Here is a 20,920-nt window from a genome sequence, read left to right on the forward strand (position 1 = left end):
CTCTGGCACGGCGCCACCGCGGTGTCCGGCCGGCGGCTCGGGAGAAACCTTACGGAGCCGCAGAGCAAAAGGCCGCGTTTGGGAGGAAAAAAAAAAAAATACTGCCCTGGGTTGTGCATTTGCCGAGAAAGGCACAGCGAACGGTTAAATGAATGTTTTAAAACAGTAAGATATTAACACATTGTTACACGAGGTAAAAAGTGATACCTGTAAGGTGCCAAAGCAATGTATTTCATTGCTTCCAGCGTATAAAAATCATTGTCAATGAATTAGCAAATATTTCGGTTCTTGAGCATCCTCGGTCATGTCATCGACTGTTTCCAACTTAACTTTGATACTACACTTCAGAAACTAATCAGATTTACTGAACTAGCTGTTTTGTTACTGGGGCATTTGAAAAATCCTCTGGACCTATAACAATCTTCATGGTTTTATGAGTCCCTGTCCTTTGAGAGTCTGCAATTGGCAAAGATGGGTGCAGTTGTTAATGCAGTAAAGAGCACAAGAAAGAGCATGTTTCTGGTTGCGGGTTTTGACATATTTTGGAAATGGTTTCCTTCCCTATTAGATAATAACTAGAAAGGAAAATGCGTAGATAGGAAGATGTGTTACATTAAAACTGTATTTCCCTTCTGCTCCTGTTTTTGGTTCTCTAATATCTGAATATATTCCCTTTTGTGCAGTTTTCTCTGTTGAATTCTTCTAGTTGTACATCATGTCTAGAGAATACATCAAATAATCTATAGTCTTGTAGGGAGTAATTAATATGTATGCCCTGCAGTGGTTTTGTGTGTACCATAAAGAACACTTGAAGGTGAAAAATATCCTGATTGTTTTAATGTTGGGGTATGCTAATGTACTTGTACTTAATACATGGAAAAATCATTATTTAACTTTTCTCTGAATACAGGTTCATAACATTAGATAGTATAAAAGAGCATAATGAAAATACAAACTGCTGTTTAGCATGAAAAAGGAGAGTAACAATAATCAAACAAGTTGCATTAAGTTTTGTTCATTTTTCATTTCCAAGTTTTGTATTTACTTTTATATTATTAAGGGGAAATGTCCTGAAGATGGATGGGATGAAAGTACCATTGAATTGTTTCTTCATGAACTTGCTATAATGGATAGCAATAACTTCCTGGGCAACTGTGGCGTTGGTGAAAGGGAAGGAAGAGTGGTGTCAGGGCTTGTTGCCCGAAGGCATTACAGGTACAAATTATTGACAATTTGAATTATTCAGGTTTATTATTAATACTTTCCAATGGCATATTTTATTGTGGTTTTGTTTATCTAAGACCTTGGTAGCGTTTGAGGCAAATAATATAATGCAATAATTTAATTGATACAGCTTTCTACATTAAATTTTCATTTAATAACTCATTAGAAAGTCTTGAAAGAAGCAAAAATGCTTTGTCAGGATTATGTCCTGTATGCTGAATTTGTATAAGCTGAAGTTGAGTTGTCCTCTGCAAGGGAAGTAGAGATCTTGCTGTTTTAAAATAATCTATAATGCCATACATGTCTTTTATAACAAGGTGCAGCTTTTCATCTGTATATTATTAAAAACTACTGTACATTGTAGTTGCACAATATTGAACATTGATAGTGAACAGCTCTTTGTATGTTGTCGTATTTGTTAATAGCTTTATAATGTGATTAGTTGATAGGTAGAGGAAACCCCAGTCCATCTATAATCGATTTTATATGAAGTAAGGAGATCTCTAAAGACAAAAAGAGCTCTTATTAGCTTGTAGCCCTTCTGACACTTAATGGGCATGTTGGATGCTATAATTTTAGAGGCGCTACGTTAATTTCTTTACGAATATACTTTTTTTGCATGTGTTTTGAGTTCTGTGCTGAGTACCTTGCTGTGATGTTTTATCCAACGGGAGTGAAACAAAGTGAAAATTCCAGGGTGTTTCTCCTTGAAAGATAAACACAAAAACAGAGGCTAGAAATTTAGTAAGCTTTACCTTATGGAGGTTGAGTTACTTAGGCTTGATGGCTTTCATAAGCCCTACAGTATCACGAGAAGTTCATGGAGAAGTCCAGTAATGCATCAGTTTGGCTTTTTGAGTTTTGTGTACAGCTCTCTAGATTAGGATATGCATGGTAGGGGAGGGGAGGATATCTGAGGAAGTTCTGCTTTTGGACAGCACTGGAGAAAGCATGCCTGGCTTCTGGCCAGAGGGAGCCTGAACTGGTGTTCAGCTTCTGTTGTTCCAGGGCAGCTCTGTCACCTGGCATCTTGCGTCACCTGTGTAAGCAATAGCAAGGTGTCCTCCCCTCCATTTATTTCTGCAATAAGTTTTACAGGTGACTTTGGGAGTGATGGAGGTAGCAGGAGATGGTTTTCAAGCTGTCTCTCCTTTTAGCTTAATAAAGGTTCAGTCTTAGGGAGGATTAGTCCTTAGGAAGGAGTACCTACGTGCACAAAATAAAAAGTACTGATATGAGACAGTTATTAAGAACATAGCAAGAATGAGGGAGGAAAATATTTTAGGTGGAGTGAGGATTATGTGTAAATTTCAATTAATTACCAAGTGTTTGTTGATTTCAACTTAGTACTTGAAACAGGAAAATAAATTTAAGCTGTAAAACCATGCTTCTGAATGTCATACACTCATTGGACTACATTTTACTCTTTGCCAAGACGAAAACAGAATTAAAGCTATAAGTAGGTGTATACTGTTACTAGCTTACTTGATCAGCTGCTACTTTTCAGCCATGGGTGAAGTTAGTTCTGTAAGCTTGTATTTTATAAATTACTTCAGGATCCTCCACTCCTGAACTAAATAATGTTTGATATAACCATAATTTATAAACAGAATGCAGAGAGACATGGTATTCCATGATAGATAACGTAGAATAGCAAAATGATAGATGAAGTGAAGATGTATAAGATGGGCAAAGCGATACATATATATGTGTATATATAGATATGTATCGCTTTGTATATGTATTTGTCACAGTATATGTTATTTCCTTGCCACATGAAGATGAAGCATTTGTCAAGAAAGTATCTATAATACCACTATGTCTATGCTACACTACACTGTAGACAACTCATTTTTGTTTTCCTTGGTTGTGTGTCTGAACATGTCAGCATTTATAATGCTGTTTCAACAAACATCAAGAAGTGCTGAGGTGCACTTAAAAGTAAACTTGCCAGATGCTAAAGATGTTGCTACTATGGGTCTTCTCAAAGTTTTTACTTGCATGCAGGAACATTGTTAATCTACTGTTAAAAAAAACCCCCAAAATTTCATACAAATACGTGTAGTTTGTTAAAATGGAATTCATTGTGGCAGATATTGATGTTGCATTGGGTACAAAGTTTTCCACAATTGTTTATCAAATTAAATTCTCTTCAGTCAACAAGAATTGCAATGGGAAAAAACTTGATGTGTGTTTTCAACTTCTTTTGTTTAGGTTGATTCATGGAATTGGAAGATCGGGTGATATTTCTGCAGTACAGCCTAAGGCTGCAGGTTCAAGCCTTTTGAACAAACTTACTAATTCAGTAGTTCTGGATGTTATAAAACTGGCTGGTAGGTGTAAATTTGAAAAATATCTGTTGTTTGTGAAGTTACATCATGGGTTCCTCATGTTGATTTCTGACTTGCTTTTTCTGTGCAGGTGTCCGGACAGTGACTGGTTGCTTTGTGGTTCCTATGGCAACAGGCATGAGTCTAACTCTGTGTTTTTTAACATTGAGGCACAAGAGACCGAAGGCAAAATACATTATCTGGCCTCGTATAGACCAGAAATCTTGCTTTAAATCAATGATAACTGCAGGTAAGAAGGTAACTGATTGATTACACAGTGTGTGTTCTTCTAACAGATACGAAACTTCCAACTATCAGAGTGATAAATTCATATCCTTACAGTAAGATACAAAAAAGGCTTAACTCCTGGTAGCTCTGCTCTATTTCTGCACTCCTGATTTCCAACATATAATTAAGACATGTATGCTGCCTTCCTAATGCCTTGCAAAATGCAGGTGTGTGCTGTGGTACAGAGGTGTATAAAGTAGTCAAATGAGAACACAATACTAAGGAAGTTACAGTTTGCCCTCAGAGTAAGATGCTTAATATGCTGTCCTTAGATTTATGTAAAACCAAAGCTCATGGTTCAAATCTCTCTCTCTCTCTTGAATTTATGCAAAAACTTGTGTCCTAGGAATTGTGATCAGAAGGTGATGACAGTCTGTCTGATTTGCACAGTCTTTTCTGTTAGCATCTATTAAAACAACAGTATCATGAAGTGTTTTTCAAACGTATACTGGAACTCAACCCCCAAAATTAGTCAGAGATTTGTTGAGTTACATTCAGGTCTTGCTTTTTTTGGTCAGGTTTTGAGCCTGTGGTGATAGAAAATGTATTAGAAGGTGATGAGCTACGGACAGACCTCGAAGCAGTGGAGACCAAAATCAAGGCTCTTGGTGCTGAAAATATTCTTTGTGTGCATTCTACAACATCTTGCTTTGCTCCAAGGGTACCTGATAGGTAAGCAGTCTTTGTAAAATGTGTGTTATTTGTTTCTGTAAAAACAAATAAACATCCTCCCCCAACAACAACAACAAAACCCAACCAACCAAAACTTCCATGTTTTGACCATCCATCTTGCTAAAATTATTTCTGCCAACAGTTAGCAAAGGTACTTTAATCCCCTTCCAGAAAAATATATTAAAAAGGTGAGAATTACAGAGAAGGTTTTTCTCATGTTATATAGGTGAGGTTAATGATGGTCTCTTGTTGGGAAATTAACGTCATTTTGCTAGTGGTTTTCTTAAAATTTCATGGAAGTAGTAAAAGTAGACTCTCAGAGAGACATAATCCAGGAAATGTAGCTCCATAGCTAATGCCATGTTTTAATGTTCCTGTTGCCTTCTCTACTCTTCTCCTCCAGCCTGTGATCAATTTTGCTAGGCTGTTAACGGTTACAAAAAAGAAAAGAAAAAAGCTACAGCTAAATTTAAAGTCAGCTTGAGTTACTCTTTCCTGTATTATACTGATGTTTATAAGGGCAATTAAGATACACCAATGAAAGGAAACTCTTGGAAGCATCTGGGGCAGGTGTGTTGTATGACTGTAAGATACAATTTGCCCTGCTGTGCCTTGGTTTCACTATTTGCTGCCTGATTGCATGATGATGCTACTTACAACTTCCAGTGGCTAAATTACCATTAAAACAAATTTTAAATACATTGCATTCTTTCCTAATATTATGTGTCCATACACATAACTTCTGAAGTTGCTACAAAGATTTCATTCAAGCTCTAGCTGAAGCTGAGATGAACACTGCAGTTTTAGAGAGGAAATAGAATATTTGACACATTATTTCAACCTGTGCATTGGTTATGAAATAATTCTCAATCTGAAGGTCACCTGCTGGAGTACAGGTGCCTGAAGTACTTGGTATATTGAGTCATTTGTCCAAAATGACCATTTGCAAAACCTGCTTTCTCTATTTGCTTAAGAAAATAAAGCAAAAAATTCCTTATGTTTTACAACTGAACAGGTGTATTTTTGTGGGCTGGTATGTAGTTTGCTGAAATAGGAAATACTAATAGGATGACTTTTTAAACATGGTTTTATATGTAGTGTCTCAGTAATTTCTCTTTAACTGTTTTTAATTTATCATGAAATTGAAGACACTTGTTTAGAGTTCCTCTGCAGTGTGTGCTTCTTTGTTAATTATTTCGTTATTTGGAAAAATTAGTTGTCTATTCACAAGAACAGGAAAGAAATGTTATTGGCTCTGAAATGTGGCAAGTAAAGATATATTTCACTTTCTTTTCGTAGCTTAAAAAAAGCCCCGGTATTCATCATAGGTTAACCTTGCTGCTAGAGGGAAAGATGAGAGTTAAAACTATCTAATTCTGTCAGAATACTATGAACATTGCTTGAAGTTGACTTGCAGATTTATTGTCTAACTTAAATCACAGCTATCAAAATTGAATGGTCTGTTTTACAGCTTGGGTAAATGAACCTTCTCCTTATCTGCTTCCTCTTTTTGACATGCTGCGATTGTTTTGTCCTCTACCACTAAGAGATGAATTATTAGGTAGTGGCACTATGTTATGATATACCACAGATACAGGAAGATTTGAATGTACTTTCTGTTTAAAGGAAACTGTCAACTGTTGAAGGCCATAACCTTCATCTTCCTGTAGGAAGGAAAACCTTGACAGCATTTCTGGAGGGTGCAGTTTTAAATGTCTGTTTTTAAATATCTGCATTTGTAAGGCTTTATTTAGTTGTGGTGGTCATGTTTTATAATTTTAAGTAGTTTTATGGCTAATGTACCTATGGCTCTCCTTTGAAGTATTGTTTAACTCTGTGGGAGTAATTCTCTAGTGTATAAACTCTCTTTCTCAGAGAGGCATCAGTTCTCAGACAGTATTTTACCTGCTGTTGCTGTGAGGTGTTTCTAGAACTACTGTATTTAAGAGAACCAAAGGGGAGAAGTGTCCTTTTCAATTGGTTTATGTGCTTAGCAGAATTCTGTATCTTTTTACTTTTCAGTAGTAGAAAAAAAGAACAAAGCTTTCTTTTCATTAACTTTAACAAACAGGAGAGAAAGAAAGGAAGAATAAACTGGGAAATATTTCTCTATTTGTGACTATTTGGAACTTCAGTAGCGAACTTAAATTAATGCTTTATTTTAATCATATGATTAGTAGCATTTTCAATGCTGCATTCTAGGCCTTGGAAGCAGGTGCAGGTACAGACAGGTGCTGTTTATTGATTGCTTCTCTTGCATACTATCACATTCTCTTCAAACTTTAGCATTCTCACTCTGTATTGCAAAATGGATCTAATTGTTCAATAGAATATTTTTAGGAAAAAAGACTTTTCTGTTTTCAGTACTTGTAGAAGATAGGTTATTGCTCCTTTAATTTTCAAGAAGTGAGAAAGATGAACATACATAGCTGTATACCCTCTGTGTTTCTAGTTTGGTGAAATTCTCTGCCTGTGCTTGAAAAGAAGCATGTAAGAGGGAAACTATGTTCCTTTGAGTCTCTCTAGAAGGTGAGGAATGAGTCTAAGAAGCAGCAGATCAGAAGGCAAAAGCTTTGCCCTACATATTGTTATGTTTCCTCAAGTATTCTGTTAATGAGGGGAAGCCATATGAGGAGCAGCTGAGGTCACTTGGTCTGTTCAGCCTGGAGGAGACTGAGGGGAGACCTCACTGCAGTTACAACTTCCTCACAAGGGGAAGAGAAGGGGCAGGCACTGATCTCTCCTCTGTGGTCCCAGTGCCAGGACCCAAGGGAATGGCCTGAAGTTGTGTCAGGGGAGGATTAGGTTGGATATCAGGAAGAGGTTCTTCACCCTGGGGGTTGGTGGGCACTGGAACAGGCTCCCCAGGGAAGTGGTCATTGCACCAAGCCTGGCAGAGTTCAAGAAGCATTTGGACAGTGCTCTCAGGCACATGGTGTGACTCTTGGGGATTGTGCTGTGCAGGGCCAGGAGTTAGATTTGATGATCTTTGTGGGTCCCTTCTGACTCAGAATATTTTGTGATTCTGTGTTGATAAATGTGAAAAATTATTGAACATGCAGCACCTGACAAATATCTTGACTGTAGAAGATCAGTATGTACATTATATTACTGGTGTTTCCTAATCATAAAGTACTTTTGATTTTTTAAAGATAATATGGTGATGATGATTTCCTAAGGAAATTTAATGACACTTGCAGCAGAATTTTGCATTGCAGAGCAACACCAGACAATATAATAGAAATAGAATGCAAAGGAATGCCACCTCTTGGAAAACATTTTCATACTCCGTCACATTTTATATGTATGTCAGTAAATTACAGTGAGAAGCTGTACAGAAGGAGATAGAGTAAAAATGCATTGGAAGTAGAGTTTCCTGATTTTTTTTTTAAAGGTAATATTACCTTTATCATCACTTTAAATTATTTTATATTGCCTAATTTTTTTCAAATAGATTCTATTTCAAAATACATCCAAAAGTTTGGGGAAAATCATGAGTAATTTTTTTAAAAATACAGCATGATTGGAGTGCTTCAGAAAAGGCTACTGCATATATGTATGCTTAAAATGCCGAATGATCTTACTTTAAATTATCAGTGTGCTTGCATAAATCTTAATTTGACTGATTAATCAATACAGGTTGAGCTCACTGTGATTTCAGGGGGTTCTAAAGGCAAGTGAAGAGTAAACAGCTGAAAAAATTTTCAATTTGTTGATGTCCACATTCAGACATTTGAGGGCCCTCCAGTCCTTTAAAGAATTTCTTTTCTCCTAATCAGTTTGTCAGAAACATGCAAGTGAGATTCCAGCCAAAGGATCGAATGCTAGTTCTTTGAAATAAACAGAAACATGTAAAAACTTCCTGTTATAGGATGCTTTTGATTCCCAAGACACTCTTGAAACTACTATAGACTATTTTTTACGTTGAATATTAGAGAAAAAGAAAGAAGTAACTAGCTAAAGCTATGTTAGTTAACATTAAAGTAACAAAAAACAAAGCTTATATCTAAAGCAGAATGGTTTGGGATATATTTACTGGTGTCCAGACAAAACTTAAAGTGAAGCAAGAAAAGTCTCAGGCTAGATCAACAATTTGCAATGTATGTAAAAGCCAATAGAATTTTCATCTTAAGTTTTATAGCTTAAGATGACAAATACTGCCTTGAGGTACTAATCAAAAAAGTTACTTTGGTCATTCTGACTTCCTTGTAGACCTCTCAGTCTTTTAATGGTCTGACTTCTAAGATGAACTACAGTAATCAATGCTTCTCTAAATTACAATTTTATGCTCTCAGGCTGGAGGAACTGGCTGTGATTTGTGCTAATTATGACATTCCACATATTGTCAACAATGCATATGGACTTCAGTCTTCAAAATGTATGCATCTTATCCAGCAGGTAGGAGCTGTGTATTTCCAATAATATTTTTTAGCAAGTATAAGTAAATCTGTGATTGTAGACAACCTAGCAAATTTTATGAGATACTTTGTAGCTTTGAGAGTAATCCCATGCATGTCTGATATTTGAACAATTTTCTGAGAAAGCAAAACAGACAAAAATAGAATTTAAACATAATAGTTGTTTCTATTATGTGCTTTTTATGTAACCCTAAATTTATTTAGGTTTTGTGTATGTTCATGTGTCTTTCATAATGGAAAAATGTCCTTAATAAGCTTTCTTAAAATATTTCCTTATGTTGTTGACTAAAAGTGGCATAATGGATCATACCTGAATAGAAATTAAGCCTTCAACGGGATGAGTTACAGATTTTCAATTGCAGGATTCTACAGCAGCACTTGATAGATGTTGTCACTGTTAAAATATTGTTGGCACAGAGAATGGCTGAGGAAACTGGTTTAAGTTCAATGTTATGTTCAAAAAAGTTTCATTTCTGTTTAGTTTGAAGAGGATGTTGCTTGATAATCAGTCAAATCAATTGTGAAACAGAGTTCTTGCATTTTTCCTCATTGTATTGTATGTGCATTGTTCTTCAATATTCTCTTTTCTGTTACCTATTCAAAAGAATAGGGGGTTAAATTTTAATAGAATCCAGAGGATTCTGAACTATTAGTAATTTTAAATATGCTAGTCATCTTTTTTTCTGATTGCTAAGACATTGCTTAGTTTAATGTACAATTGTGACAGAAATATCATGTTGGCATTTCTAAATCTTGAAAGACTGAGGGAGTTTATGAAACAGAAAATGGTATATGATTTATTTGTAATGTACTTAGGACGTGTTTATTGTATTTAATTTGCACAAGTTTAGTGAAAAACTAACATGAATGAGGCTGTGGAAATGCTGGGTTTTGCTGCATGAAATGTTCTAATGATAAACATTTCAGACTATAATGCTACAAATAGAATTTTTACTGTGGTTTGTTTCTGTATTTTTTCTAGACTTGGTAGGTTGTTTGTTCCTTGCTTATGCAAATGTATACATTTGAGCTCTGATTTGTTTTGCCTTTTTTTACAAAGTTTATTTTGTGTGCTAGAAAATTTTCTGTTTATGTGAAAGTAGTTATTAATGAGTACTTAGGAATATGTACATGCTGAGCACAGTGTGAATAGAACTTGCAAGAGTACCACAGGAAAAAGCTTTTGAGACCATTTCATGTTGTGCTTTTCCTCTGGTGGTCGCCTGTCAATTAAATCAAATGGTAGCTGCTGGCATTCATGTTCCCATCAAAAAGCTGACAAACTTGGAGTGCTTCTTCCTATCTCCTGTGCATTAAGCTATCAAAACATAGAACTAATAAATGAGGTTTAGTTGGCTCTGCTTTTTTCAGTCTATTTGCCATAGGTATTAACTCTGTTTCTACTTCTTGCATTTAGTATGTAGTCTTGAAAATATGTGTATTTGCATGTATTTTAATATGTATGGAGTTTAACCTACTTTTCAGGTTCTCTTATGCTGCATACTTTTAAATTGTACAGCTCACAGTTGCATGCTACTCAAATTGAAGATGTACTGCAGAATCTACATTATTTCCTTTGAAAATATGTGTGGTTAGGTATAAGGATGTGGGGGATGTCTGCTATAAGAAGTTACTTGAATCTTGATTTTGAAAGCAGCCTTAGAAGGAGTGCTGTAACAAGCCTGTTTGTTTATTGCAAATTTATGTATGTATTTGTACTAGTTTGAAAACAAACCAGTGGGAGGCACCAAGTCAGAATAACAATTTAATGGAAATTAAAGAAAAGGGGAAAAAAAAAGGTAAAAGAAAACACTGTCAAACTGACAGAGTCAAGGTACAACCTGACACCCTGTTAGGCAGGGTGGTGGTAGCAGTCTGGTAGAATGGTGGCTGCAGTCCTCTGAAGCAGTGATCCTGTAGTAAAACAGTCTGCTCTTCCTCAGGAAGTCCAATGGTGGCTGTGTAGCTCCTGTCCTCTGGAAATCCAGTGGGAAGCCCGGTGTCTCTGGTGTTCAGCCTCAGCTTATATCCACAATGGGATGCTTGATTTCTCCCTCTGGGTGGAGCATCTCACAGTGGGGTAACGAGTCATGAGGCAAAGTGTTGATTAGGCTCATTAACAGAAGATAGTCCGGAGGGAGTTATCTCTGAGTCAGGCGGCAGGACAATGATGGGCAATTAACAGAAAGATAGTCTGGGGGGAGGAGGCAAGGAAACACCGCCCCACCTGATTTCAACGGCTGATGGGGATGGTAATAGAATACACTGCAACCCAGGACAGTATTGAAAAAAGCTTTGCTAATGACGCATTAACTTGTAGCCTTTTATTGTGAGACTTGTAGAAAGTGTTTGGGGTTTAACAGTTTTAACTGTGTAATTCCTGTTAAATTTTGAGGGGTTTCTTTTTGGTTGTTGTTGAAAAGAAGCTACACTTAGACTTGCAGGAACTAAACCTGATATTTTAAATCACAGCAACATGGGAATTTGTAAGGTACTATGTTAAGCAGACAACGGTAGTAATAGTAAGCAGTGCTTAAAAAAACATAATACCCTGATTTTTATGTTTGATCAGAAATGCAGTATCTGAGAGTTTCAGGTATTATATTTATTTTAGCCACACTTTTATATAGTTATGATGCTATCGCGTTTCCTTTTTTTTCTAATGTATGCTGTGGCTTTTATTTTTTGTCCTTTTTGATAAAGGGTGCTCGAGTTGGCAGAATAGATGCTTTTGTTCAGAGCTTGGACAAAAACTTTATGGTTCCAGTAGGTGGTGCTATCATTGCTGGCTTCAGCGAGTCCTTCATTCAGGAGATCAGCAAAATGTATCCAGGTAACTAGTTCATGGACTGATTTCAGCCATACAAAATAACTGTAGAAAACTTGATTATCAGCTCTCTTTCACATAAAATTTATTTTTGCCACTTTAATCTGTATATTGGGGTTTTTTTTCAGGAAGAGCATCTGCATCTCCTTCTTTAGATGTTCTCATTACACTTCTGTCTCTGGGAACCAGTGGCTACAAAAAGTTACTGAAAGAGAGAAAGGTAAGCTTTTTGGCAAGCAGTATTTTCTTGAAGTCAGCTGTAACAAAGTCTTGTTGCAAAACTGCTTTGTATAGTAAATCCAGTTTCTGTCTAGAAAGCTATTGAACTTAGTCTGAATCTGGAAAGTCTGATATAATTACTTCTTGTCTAAATGGTGCTCACGAGTAAGCATGATTTCCATGTTGTTGTTTGTTCAAACCAGGAAGCTAAACTGAGGTCCTGTACTATCTTGTACAGTATTCATATTTGTTGTTCCAAAGTGTGACTAATATAGTAGAATTTTGTCCACAAAAACTTAAATGGAGAAATACTGTACTGTGTTATCATGGTCACACTGCTTCAAGGACAGGAGATTGGACACTCAGAGTAACCCAGGGTCTGTGCTCTTCCTCTTTTGTCCCTGTTGTGCCTTTGTGCTATAATAGTGCTTAATTAAATGTTTCTGTACCACATTCTCTGGAGATTCACAGCTTCTGGTTGGGTTATAAATACTGTGCATTGCCACAAAAAGAGGAAAGTATTGTCATTTTAGGTATTCATCTAGACACACAGCTAAGTTTCTTCTCTGCTTTTCACAGACTATGGGTTTTAAGTTCGGTATAATTGCACTGCACAAAAATCCAGTGGATGTCAGGTTGGAATTTGTATATCTTGAGTTATCCTTAATTCTGGAATAAATACATACCGGATTTTTCTCTCTTTATGTAGTAATACAGAAGATTCTTTTTATAGAGGCTTTATATAAGGAAATGCTGTGAATTAAGTACTATTACATTAATAATTTTTAACTATGCATTATCTGTTTCATTATTTTATTTGAAAACTATGTTCCGATTGTTTCCTGCTGAAACAGCTTGCTGCTGTCTCTGATTATGTGGCAGAGCAGTAGTTCTGGATGCTTTGACTAATTTCTAGCTGCTTATAGAGGCATCCATAAATTCTGTACTGGAACTGAGATGCCATAGGAATAGCTAGACTATAGAAAACCAAACCAACTTAGTGGCCTTACAGTGACTAAGAAGTGATCTGTGCAACTAAAGTGAGAACAGCTTGTGAAACACTGAAAGCAGTTACCACTTTTGCGTCTACTGCAAAATTTTGTTGCGGACTGTTGTATGTATTGCCATGTATGTTTTGTGTCTTCATTAAAAGCAAATTGTATTTTTTCCCCTTTACTCTTTTGTCCAAAGGAATCTAAAGTGAATTTATTGTTTTCTACAAAGCTGATTTTGATGCTAGATTTTTACCAGTAGCAGATGTATAAAGGACAGTAGAAATATTGTCCAAGTCATAAATAATAGTTTTTTCATAAATGTCTTAATGAATAGCTGTATACTTTGAGTCATCTCATTTTCTTGGAAGTAGAATTCTGAAGTGAATAAAGTATTATATTTTTACAACTTCAGGTCTTTTTATTTCAAATGTGAGTATTCTCGATAAACAGAGCCTTTATACGGCATAAATATGTTTCTTTTATTGGATTTGCTATAGAAATAGAAACATTTTTGCTTGAATGTGTTTGTTCCTGAATTGTAAAAATGCAATAGGGATAGTTTATTGCCTGTACTCTGAGGAAGCAGAGGCAGAGCTGTTAAGCTTCCAGCAGGAACTATTTATAGCTTGACATTGAGTACTCCTTTCTATACTGGTGCAGCTGCACCTACTCACACAAAAAAAATCAGCTATAAAAAGCTTCAGGTATTTTTTTTTTCTTTCTCTTTTTGCCTGATCCTCATTTGTGTGGGTGTTACTTCAGGTTATTTGAGCTTAGGCCAGACAGACCAGAATATTACTGAGAAGAGATTTGTCTCGCACAAGCAAGGAAGAAATAATCTGCCCAGTTTTTCTTTTACACAGATTAGCTGTTTAATACAGGAAGGGAAGAAATTTTAAGAGGGAGAGGAGCGTATACATGGCGTGGGATTTTTCTGACAAGCTGGAAGTTGTGGAGTGTGCAATTGTCCAAGAGTATGAGATTATATGTTGTGATATGAAGGAGTACTGAATTTTCAGAATTCCTTTTTATACTTTTATGTGATGGTTAGAACAGTGGTTTTCTGATCTCAGTAGGCAATTCTAGGTCCTTTTGCAATGCAGATAACAGCTGGTCCATAGTCAAATTTGTTAATATCTTTGCTTTTAAGGAGCTCATAACATTATGTAAAGGTCATGTTTTTATAGCAACTTTCGATGCCTCAGTACAGGTTATGTTATGTCCCCTATTTTACATTTCTAGGTCATAAAAGTTGCTATTTTCATATATGTATGTGTGTGTCTAAACCAGGCCATGTGAAGTAAATATAGTTGTTGCACTGTGTAATGGCATGAACAACAGGCTTAGTTGTCATGTCAAATTTTATGGAGAGCAAGAACCCTACATTCAGGGTTTACATTCAGAACTCTACAGACCAGGTTTAATACCTGCTATTTTCCAATATGGTCCTTTTAATCGACTTAACTAATTATTTTACCTGTATTATTGAAGAGGTGATGGTTTTGTTTTGTTTTCAGCAGTTACGGATTTCCTCATTAGACTTTCTTTAATCTAACAATCAAGATAATTATCATTTTCTTAAACGCATTTCTCTGTTACTGTGGGATGTGATAGAGCTTTTCATATTGGTATCCATCTGTCTGCATACTTTCTGAGATTAAAACTGGAGTTATTTTTATGTCCTTATGGACTATGTATCTAAAATATTTAAAATCACACAGAGTGGGAGGAAATTGTTTGGGTTTTACAATTCAGTAAAATACTGGGTTTATGTTTCATGAGTTATCATTGATGTAGTTGTTCTGATTGGAATAAATTATTTGTACAGTTCAGTGTGAGTTTGTATTGCTGCTCTACTTATGATGGAAGAAGAGGAAAGCCATTTCATGAGGGATATTAAAAATGTAAAAAAGATCAGCTATTCTCAAAGTGAGATAGACATTTGTTGCTCCTCTTTTTTTTTCTAGTCGGTTTGCTACACTGTAGCATATCAAACATGAGAATATTGTAGGATTTTCCTCATGTGAAGTATATGTATTCAAACCATATTCAAACTTCAGAGTAGCTGGAGGCAAATGAGTTTAAATGAACTGTTTTATATGGTGTTGTGTAGTTAAACAAGTGCCAAACATGATGGAAATTTCAGAGAGGCCTCCATTCTTATAGCCTGTGTTGGAGAAGTATGGGTCACAGGGACCCTGAACTCAAGGTCCTGCAAATGCTGAAGAGAAAATGTGTTGATTGCTGTTTTTAAGAAAGACCTTTAAAAATTGTGAGTTACCAAAACTTGTGACCGTTACCAAATCAGATTGGCAAGACTTACTGGGCACTTTCTGTTAGATTACGCTTATGTTAGATACAGATGATGTAAAGATTTAAAGGTTCTGTAATTAATTCCGTATTTTTAAAACTTTCTGGTATAAATCCAGAACAAAATTCCTGCAATGCAACAGAATCTGAGGGGGTATGTGGTATATGCAGGTGTGACACACAAACACAAATATCTTGTCATGTGTTTGGCTGCATTTCAGTTAAGTAAGGCTTCTTCTAGGCTCTTATCTGCTGGTAGGTGTCCATGCTCAGCACTGCAGCTTCTCTGACGGGTGGCGTGGTGCACCAAGTGGCCTGGTCAGATCACAGCTTGGATGCAGCTGGGCATTCTGAGGCACAAAGCAGAGCAGAGGCTGTGATGGTTGCATTATAAAACAGCTGCTGCTGCAAAGTAAGATGGGACCAGATCAGTCTCAGGCAAGCACAGGAGAGCTGGCAGTCTGTGTCTAGTGTGAAGAGGCTGTAAAATGACTCTTGTGCAGTGTCCTCTACCCTGCCATAAGCAGCTCTGTGGCTGTTCCCTGAGGACAGCTTGTCTCTTCAAATGAGAGTAACATGGGGAGGAAGGCAGAGTGTTACAGGTGGTTAGAGCCAGCTAGGATAGTTTCAACCCTGCACAAAAACTTTTCTGGCCTTCATCAGCTGCCTCTTTGTCAGCTGGTAGGGGACTGATAGCTTATTACCCCTATCTTCTTTTTCTCTGGAGTTACTGGCTTTTTCCTTACTTGTTTCTCTCTGGTTATTTTCATTTGCAATAATAGTGCCTATCACAATGGAGCAACAAATGAAGAATCACCCATACTAGGGTAGGTTCTATTAAAAATAGTTTTATAATGTAAATATAGTATGATTCAAATATTTTTGATGATTGTTACAATACTTCTTGAAAATATTTGTGTATATGTATGTGAAAGTACACTGTTTTGACCAAACCATTGAGTTATTTGGCATATTTGATGCATACAGTGTTGTTGACTTGTTCTTTGCTTTTTAAGGTGTTTTGTTGGCTTAGGTGCTGGAAGAACCAGAAGTGAAAGACATTTCCACATAGTTTAGCATTCATTTCTCTAGCATAATGAGTTTTTGTGATATGTTTCTAAGGTAAAAGAGTGAATTAAATAATGAAACTTAACTGACATTTAGTGCCTGGGTTGCTCAGTGTAACTTTAGCATAATAGTTGGGTTCATTGGAGAAAACTTGAGTGCCTGCTACAGAAAATCTATTATGTAAGAGCTCAATTATATATAATTGCTTAGGGTGCTTATAAATTTTCCATATAAGAGAAATATTTTATAATGGAGGTTGGTTATAGATTTGACCTCACAAAAATATTGCTTTAATCCATTTTTTGGAAAGGCAGTTAATCTATTTTGCAACAAACTTCTGAAACTATAAAATATCTAGAGGGCTTCCAATGGAAAGACGCAAAATAGCGTTGTTCATAAAAAGAGGAAACTTTGAATTTATGTTCATGTAGCTTCAGTCAAACTGATGAAAATACATACTTGGATTTTTTTTTTGCCATCTTTCCATTTTCTTTTGTTTTAACAAATTCCTATGTATGTAAAGGCTCATCTAGTAACCTAATTTCATTGAAAAGATTTAATTAAATTTAATACTTTTATGCAGTGGTAACTTTTTATACCAGCTTTCAGTAATACTTCCAGTATTCCTTTCAGCAATACTAAAGAGATTTATCAGAGAATTCCCTAGATACAACACACAAATATTTTTTGAAAATTGGTCTTGTTCCAGCATATTTTTTCTCAGTACTAATTTCACCAGTAATATATCCATAGTAGGCACAATTTATGTCTATTTCTATAATACTTTGCTTCAGTTTTAGGAGTCAGTAGCCAGCAGAGGGAGCACAAATTAATTTATGATTTGTATTCCAAAAAAAAAGCTAATAAAATGGCTAGCACATTAGTGATGCGTATTATGGAAAGTAACAAATGAATAATATGCTTATATACAGTGAGGGACCAGAGGAAAGGCAAAAGTGTCTGAACATCTGAAACATAAATATTTTTCAACTTCTCTGAGTGAACTGTAAATAAACTCTGGACTGAAACCATAAAATCACTTGATTTATGGGAAACAAGAATGATTTTTCACAGGTTTCCAGTTCTGATAATTAAACATATATACCTCCCCAATTTTTTTGTTTTTTCAAGTATTACAGAAGCTTTATGTTTTTGTGGATAGTTGTATCAATAGCCTAATTTATTTAGACAGTAGGAGGGTACTTTTTTCTCTCCTGAATTCGTTCTGTGGTATTAGGAAGTACAGGTGGGGAGCTGTGTTCATTTAGTCGCTCATGAAGGGAGACGAGGTTTCCTGCAGTGGTTCAAGAAAAGCAGCTGTAACATTCTTCTAACTTAGGTACCACAAAGCTCATTTGATTTCATAAGACCTTAGGGAGGTTCTGTTCAAAAGCATAATTTTGATCACAAGCTGTAATTTGTATCTGTCAGAGTCCACAGGTCAAAGCAGGATACTGGTCTACAAACAGAAGAGGTAATTCTATTTAAAGAATGAAAAATCACTTGTCAGGTCCAGAAATTGATGAGGATGCTTAAACAGGCAGGCACACTGAAGCAGATAAGCAGGACAATTTTTATGGCCTGAAAGAGGAGAAATCTGGTGTTTAATATCTTCTAAAAAGGCTACCCGGTGTCTGTATGGTTTTGCTAGTTTTTATGAGAGACTAAGCATTAAAAAGGATGGAAAAAAAGCTAAAGCATACAATAAGAAGAATGGTGTTTATTCTCACTGTGTCCATAAGTGTTTTGAGCTGATATCTGAAGAGGAATATATTAAACTGAGAAAGAGCATGAGCAATTGTCATAGATTACTACTGGGGAAGAGGGAGGATATAAAATACAGATGAAGTAAGAGAAACAGCCTTTTATGTGCAGTGTGACTTGTATCCGGGCCCAAAGTATTTATGAGTCTCAGTCTTATGACACTTTCACAGTAAAGGTGCAATCCAATTAAGTGATAGCAGAAATTCAGATATTTCCATTCTTACAGTCAGCTTGAACAGGAGGGGGGTCCAAGAAAAGGACAGACTGCTCAACAGAGCTGAATATTCAGGAGAGTGTGTATTGTGTGAAACAAAATACAGTCAAATGTATACTCATAGCCTCTTTAAGAGACTGGATTTTTATTGTCATACAAAAAAAGAAGTCTCTGCACTAGTGGGAAATGTGATTGTGTGATACATGGCAACAGAATATACTGCTTTTAGTCTGGAATGTATTAATGGAGAGAAGACAGAGTGAGGAGCCATTTGCCATAACGTGGCCATCTGTGATGGTAACAGTTCGTTCTCAGTGGCTTAGAGGGGCTGGGACACAGGAAGGCTCTTGACAAGTGGGGTGGGGTAAGACCTGCTGTGCAGTGGGAATCTCTTCAAGATTTTTTACCTCCCTAGGTTTCAGGGCCACAGAGAGAATAAATGACATCCCAAGCATATATATTAGACCAGATAGAGACTTGTGTATCAGCTTTAGAGATAAGAACAGTGTTCAGGAAATGGAGCTGTTTCCTTTATAGAATTATTTCAGAGAATTGTCTGATCCACTTACTTGGTACACATGAAAAGAGAATCATCTGAGCACCTGTAGGATGTAATGGAGACTTAACAGTTTTGTGAAATAGGTACTATTTTCTCTGTTTGATAGCTAATAATAAAAAATACTGCTTTTTTTTTTTTCAGGAGATGTTTTTGTATCTTTCATGTGAGCTGAAGAAGCTGGCAGATAACCACAATGAGAGACTGTTAGAGACACCACATAATCCCATTTCCTTAGGTAATTATTGGGGTTTTAACTTAAAAAAAAAAAACTAATATACTGTGGATTCATAATGCACTTTCACATACCATTCCTATGTATTTAAACATCACTACACTCTACTAAATTGAACCCAATAAGGTAACCTACTATAAAAGTAGAGTAGTAACTTGGACCCATTATTTTGCTCCTGTCCAACATATTCATTTGACACAAATTAATTGAAGACAGGCAGAAGATGTTAGCATGTAGTAATACTTTATAAAAGGTAGATTTAAAAATAAATTAGGGTATGATTATTTTACTCATCATCTTAGTGTTGTAAAAGAGAATATGGAATTCCTACTCAAGGTATTTGTTCTAACCAGAATTTCTGCTGAACACCAAAATAAAAATGCCCACCTGTGTAGAATCTGCATATAGTCTAACCAAAGAATAATCTATGACAGCTTGTGGAAAAATCAAAAATTATTCTATGTAGTGTTTCTTTTTTTTCTTTGTATGTGAACACAAATATTTGGCTAGATTATTGCTATTGGAAAGCACTTGTCATTTGTGGTGGTTCTTTGGAGAAAAAGCAGCTTTGTAGCAGTTTTAACCTGACCTTATGTTACTTTAGCCATGTCACTGAAGAATCTAGATGAAACTAACGATGCTGCTGTTACCCAGCTTGGATCTATGCTTTTCACAAGACAAGTTTCTGGAGCAAGGTAAGGATACTATGAATTAAAAAAACTAGGGAGTTGTGGGGGGTGTATTAGCATATATTGTATGAAATCCTGTAAGTGTTTTATACCAATTGTATCATGATTACAAAAGGCAGTCTGACAATAACAAGTTAGAGAGCAATCACCCTTCTTCATCACTGTTATAGACTAGTAATGTCTCCCTGCCTGAGTTAGCAGTGAGGCTTCCTATGTCAACTTTGGTAACCTAAATAGATAATCTATTCCCCTTTAATTTAGTGTCGTTATTCCCTAGTCTCCCTTGGTTTCATTTAGTTTCCAGATGTTGTCTGATCGTGTAGTTTATGTGTAAGATCTTTGTTTTGTTTATTGCAGCACAAATATGGTTATGCTGGATGTCAAGGGAATAAGCTTCCAATATCCTACATAACTTTTTGTAAAATGGAAAAAAAAATTGCTTTCTTGAACTAATTGTGTTAAAAATAAAAAAATTTAAAAACTATAACCTAAGCCAGTCTGAGCTGAATTTATTCTTAGAGACACTGTTACAATAAAATGCAAGCCAAATAATTTTTAATGGTTTTGGTTTAAACCTTTTTAGAAGAAGAGAATGATTTAAAATTTGTTTTGGCAGCATTCCTTAATCTGAATATTACTGCTGCCATGCTCATTTCTGCCATAGACTTAATGTTATTTTTTTGTAGCAGAGCTGAATGTTTCCACGTCAGAAGGTATGCTTCATTAGCTTGGATTATTCCACTTCCTGCACAGATGAATGACAGTAAATCTATATGTACTGTGGCTAGATGCTCTTTTTAATTTGCCTGTCCTAACCTTGGCTGGTCCTGTAATTTTAACTGTTGCAGTGGGGATCCTGCAACACGCATATATCAAACCAGGAGTCCCGTGGAAAGGAAATATATATGGACAGACAGATTCTTGCTAGATGTTTCAGAGAGATGTTTTTTTCTCCAGCCGCATGGCCGGAGCTCTGCCCAGGAACTGTTCCAGTCACGGGACCAAGGGTCCTTCTGCCCGCGCAGGGAACACAAACCAACCCATGGGAACGAGGCTGAGCAGGGGCAGGGAAACCCCGTGTCTGTGCCCTCAGGGCCCCTCTCCCAGGGCT

General features: G+C 36.2%; 1 protein-coding gene across 3 annotated transcripts in view; it reads left to right on the top strand.

Moving 5' to 3' along the window:
- Positions 1–24: 24 nt before the first annotated feature.
- SEPSECS (Sep (O-phosphoserine) tRNA:Sec (selenocysteine) tRNA synthase) overlaps positions 25–20,920 on the top strand; it is a 24,089-nt gene continuing 3,193 nt past the window's right edge. The window contains exons 1-10 of one of the 3 annotated variants that reach the window (XM_017727549.1): positions 25–1,215; positions 3,439–3,557; positions 3,646–3,804; positions 4,361–4,514; positions 8,810–8,912; positions 11,636–11,765; positions 11,888–11,979; positions 19,030–19,123; positions 19,725–19,815; positions 20,167–20,709. In XM_017727549.1, coding sequence (XP_017583038.1) covers positions 968–1,215; positions 3,439–3,557; positions 3,646–3,804; positions 4,361–4,514; positions 8,810–8,912; positions 11,636–11,765; positions 11,888–11,979; positions 19,030–19,123; positions 19,725–19,815; positions 20,167–20,221 — 1,245 coding nt within the window. In that variant the 5' untranslated portion in view covers positions 25–967 and the 3' untranslated portion in view covers positions 20,222–20,709. Of the gene's footprint in view, positions 1,216–3,438; positions 3,558–3,645; positions 3,805–4,360; positions 4,515–8,809; positions 8,913–11,635; positions 11,766–11,887; positions 11,980–19,029; positions 19,124–19,724; positions 19,816–20,166; positions 20,710–20,920 lie in introns of those variants that run through there. The other 2 variants (XM_017727548.1, XM_017727547.1) reach the window with 2 other exon arrangements.

Source organism: Corvus brachyrhynchos, unplaced genomic scaffold, assembly GCF_000691975.1.
Source record: "Corvus brachyrhynchos isolate BGI_N302 unplaced genomic scaffold, ASM69197v1 scaffold80, whole genome shotgun sequence".
Classification (NCBI taxonomy): domain Eukaryota; kingdom Metazoa; phylum Chordata; class Aves; order Passeriformes; family Corvidae; genus Corvus; species Corvus brachyrhynchos.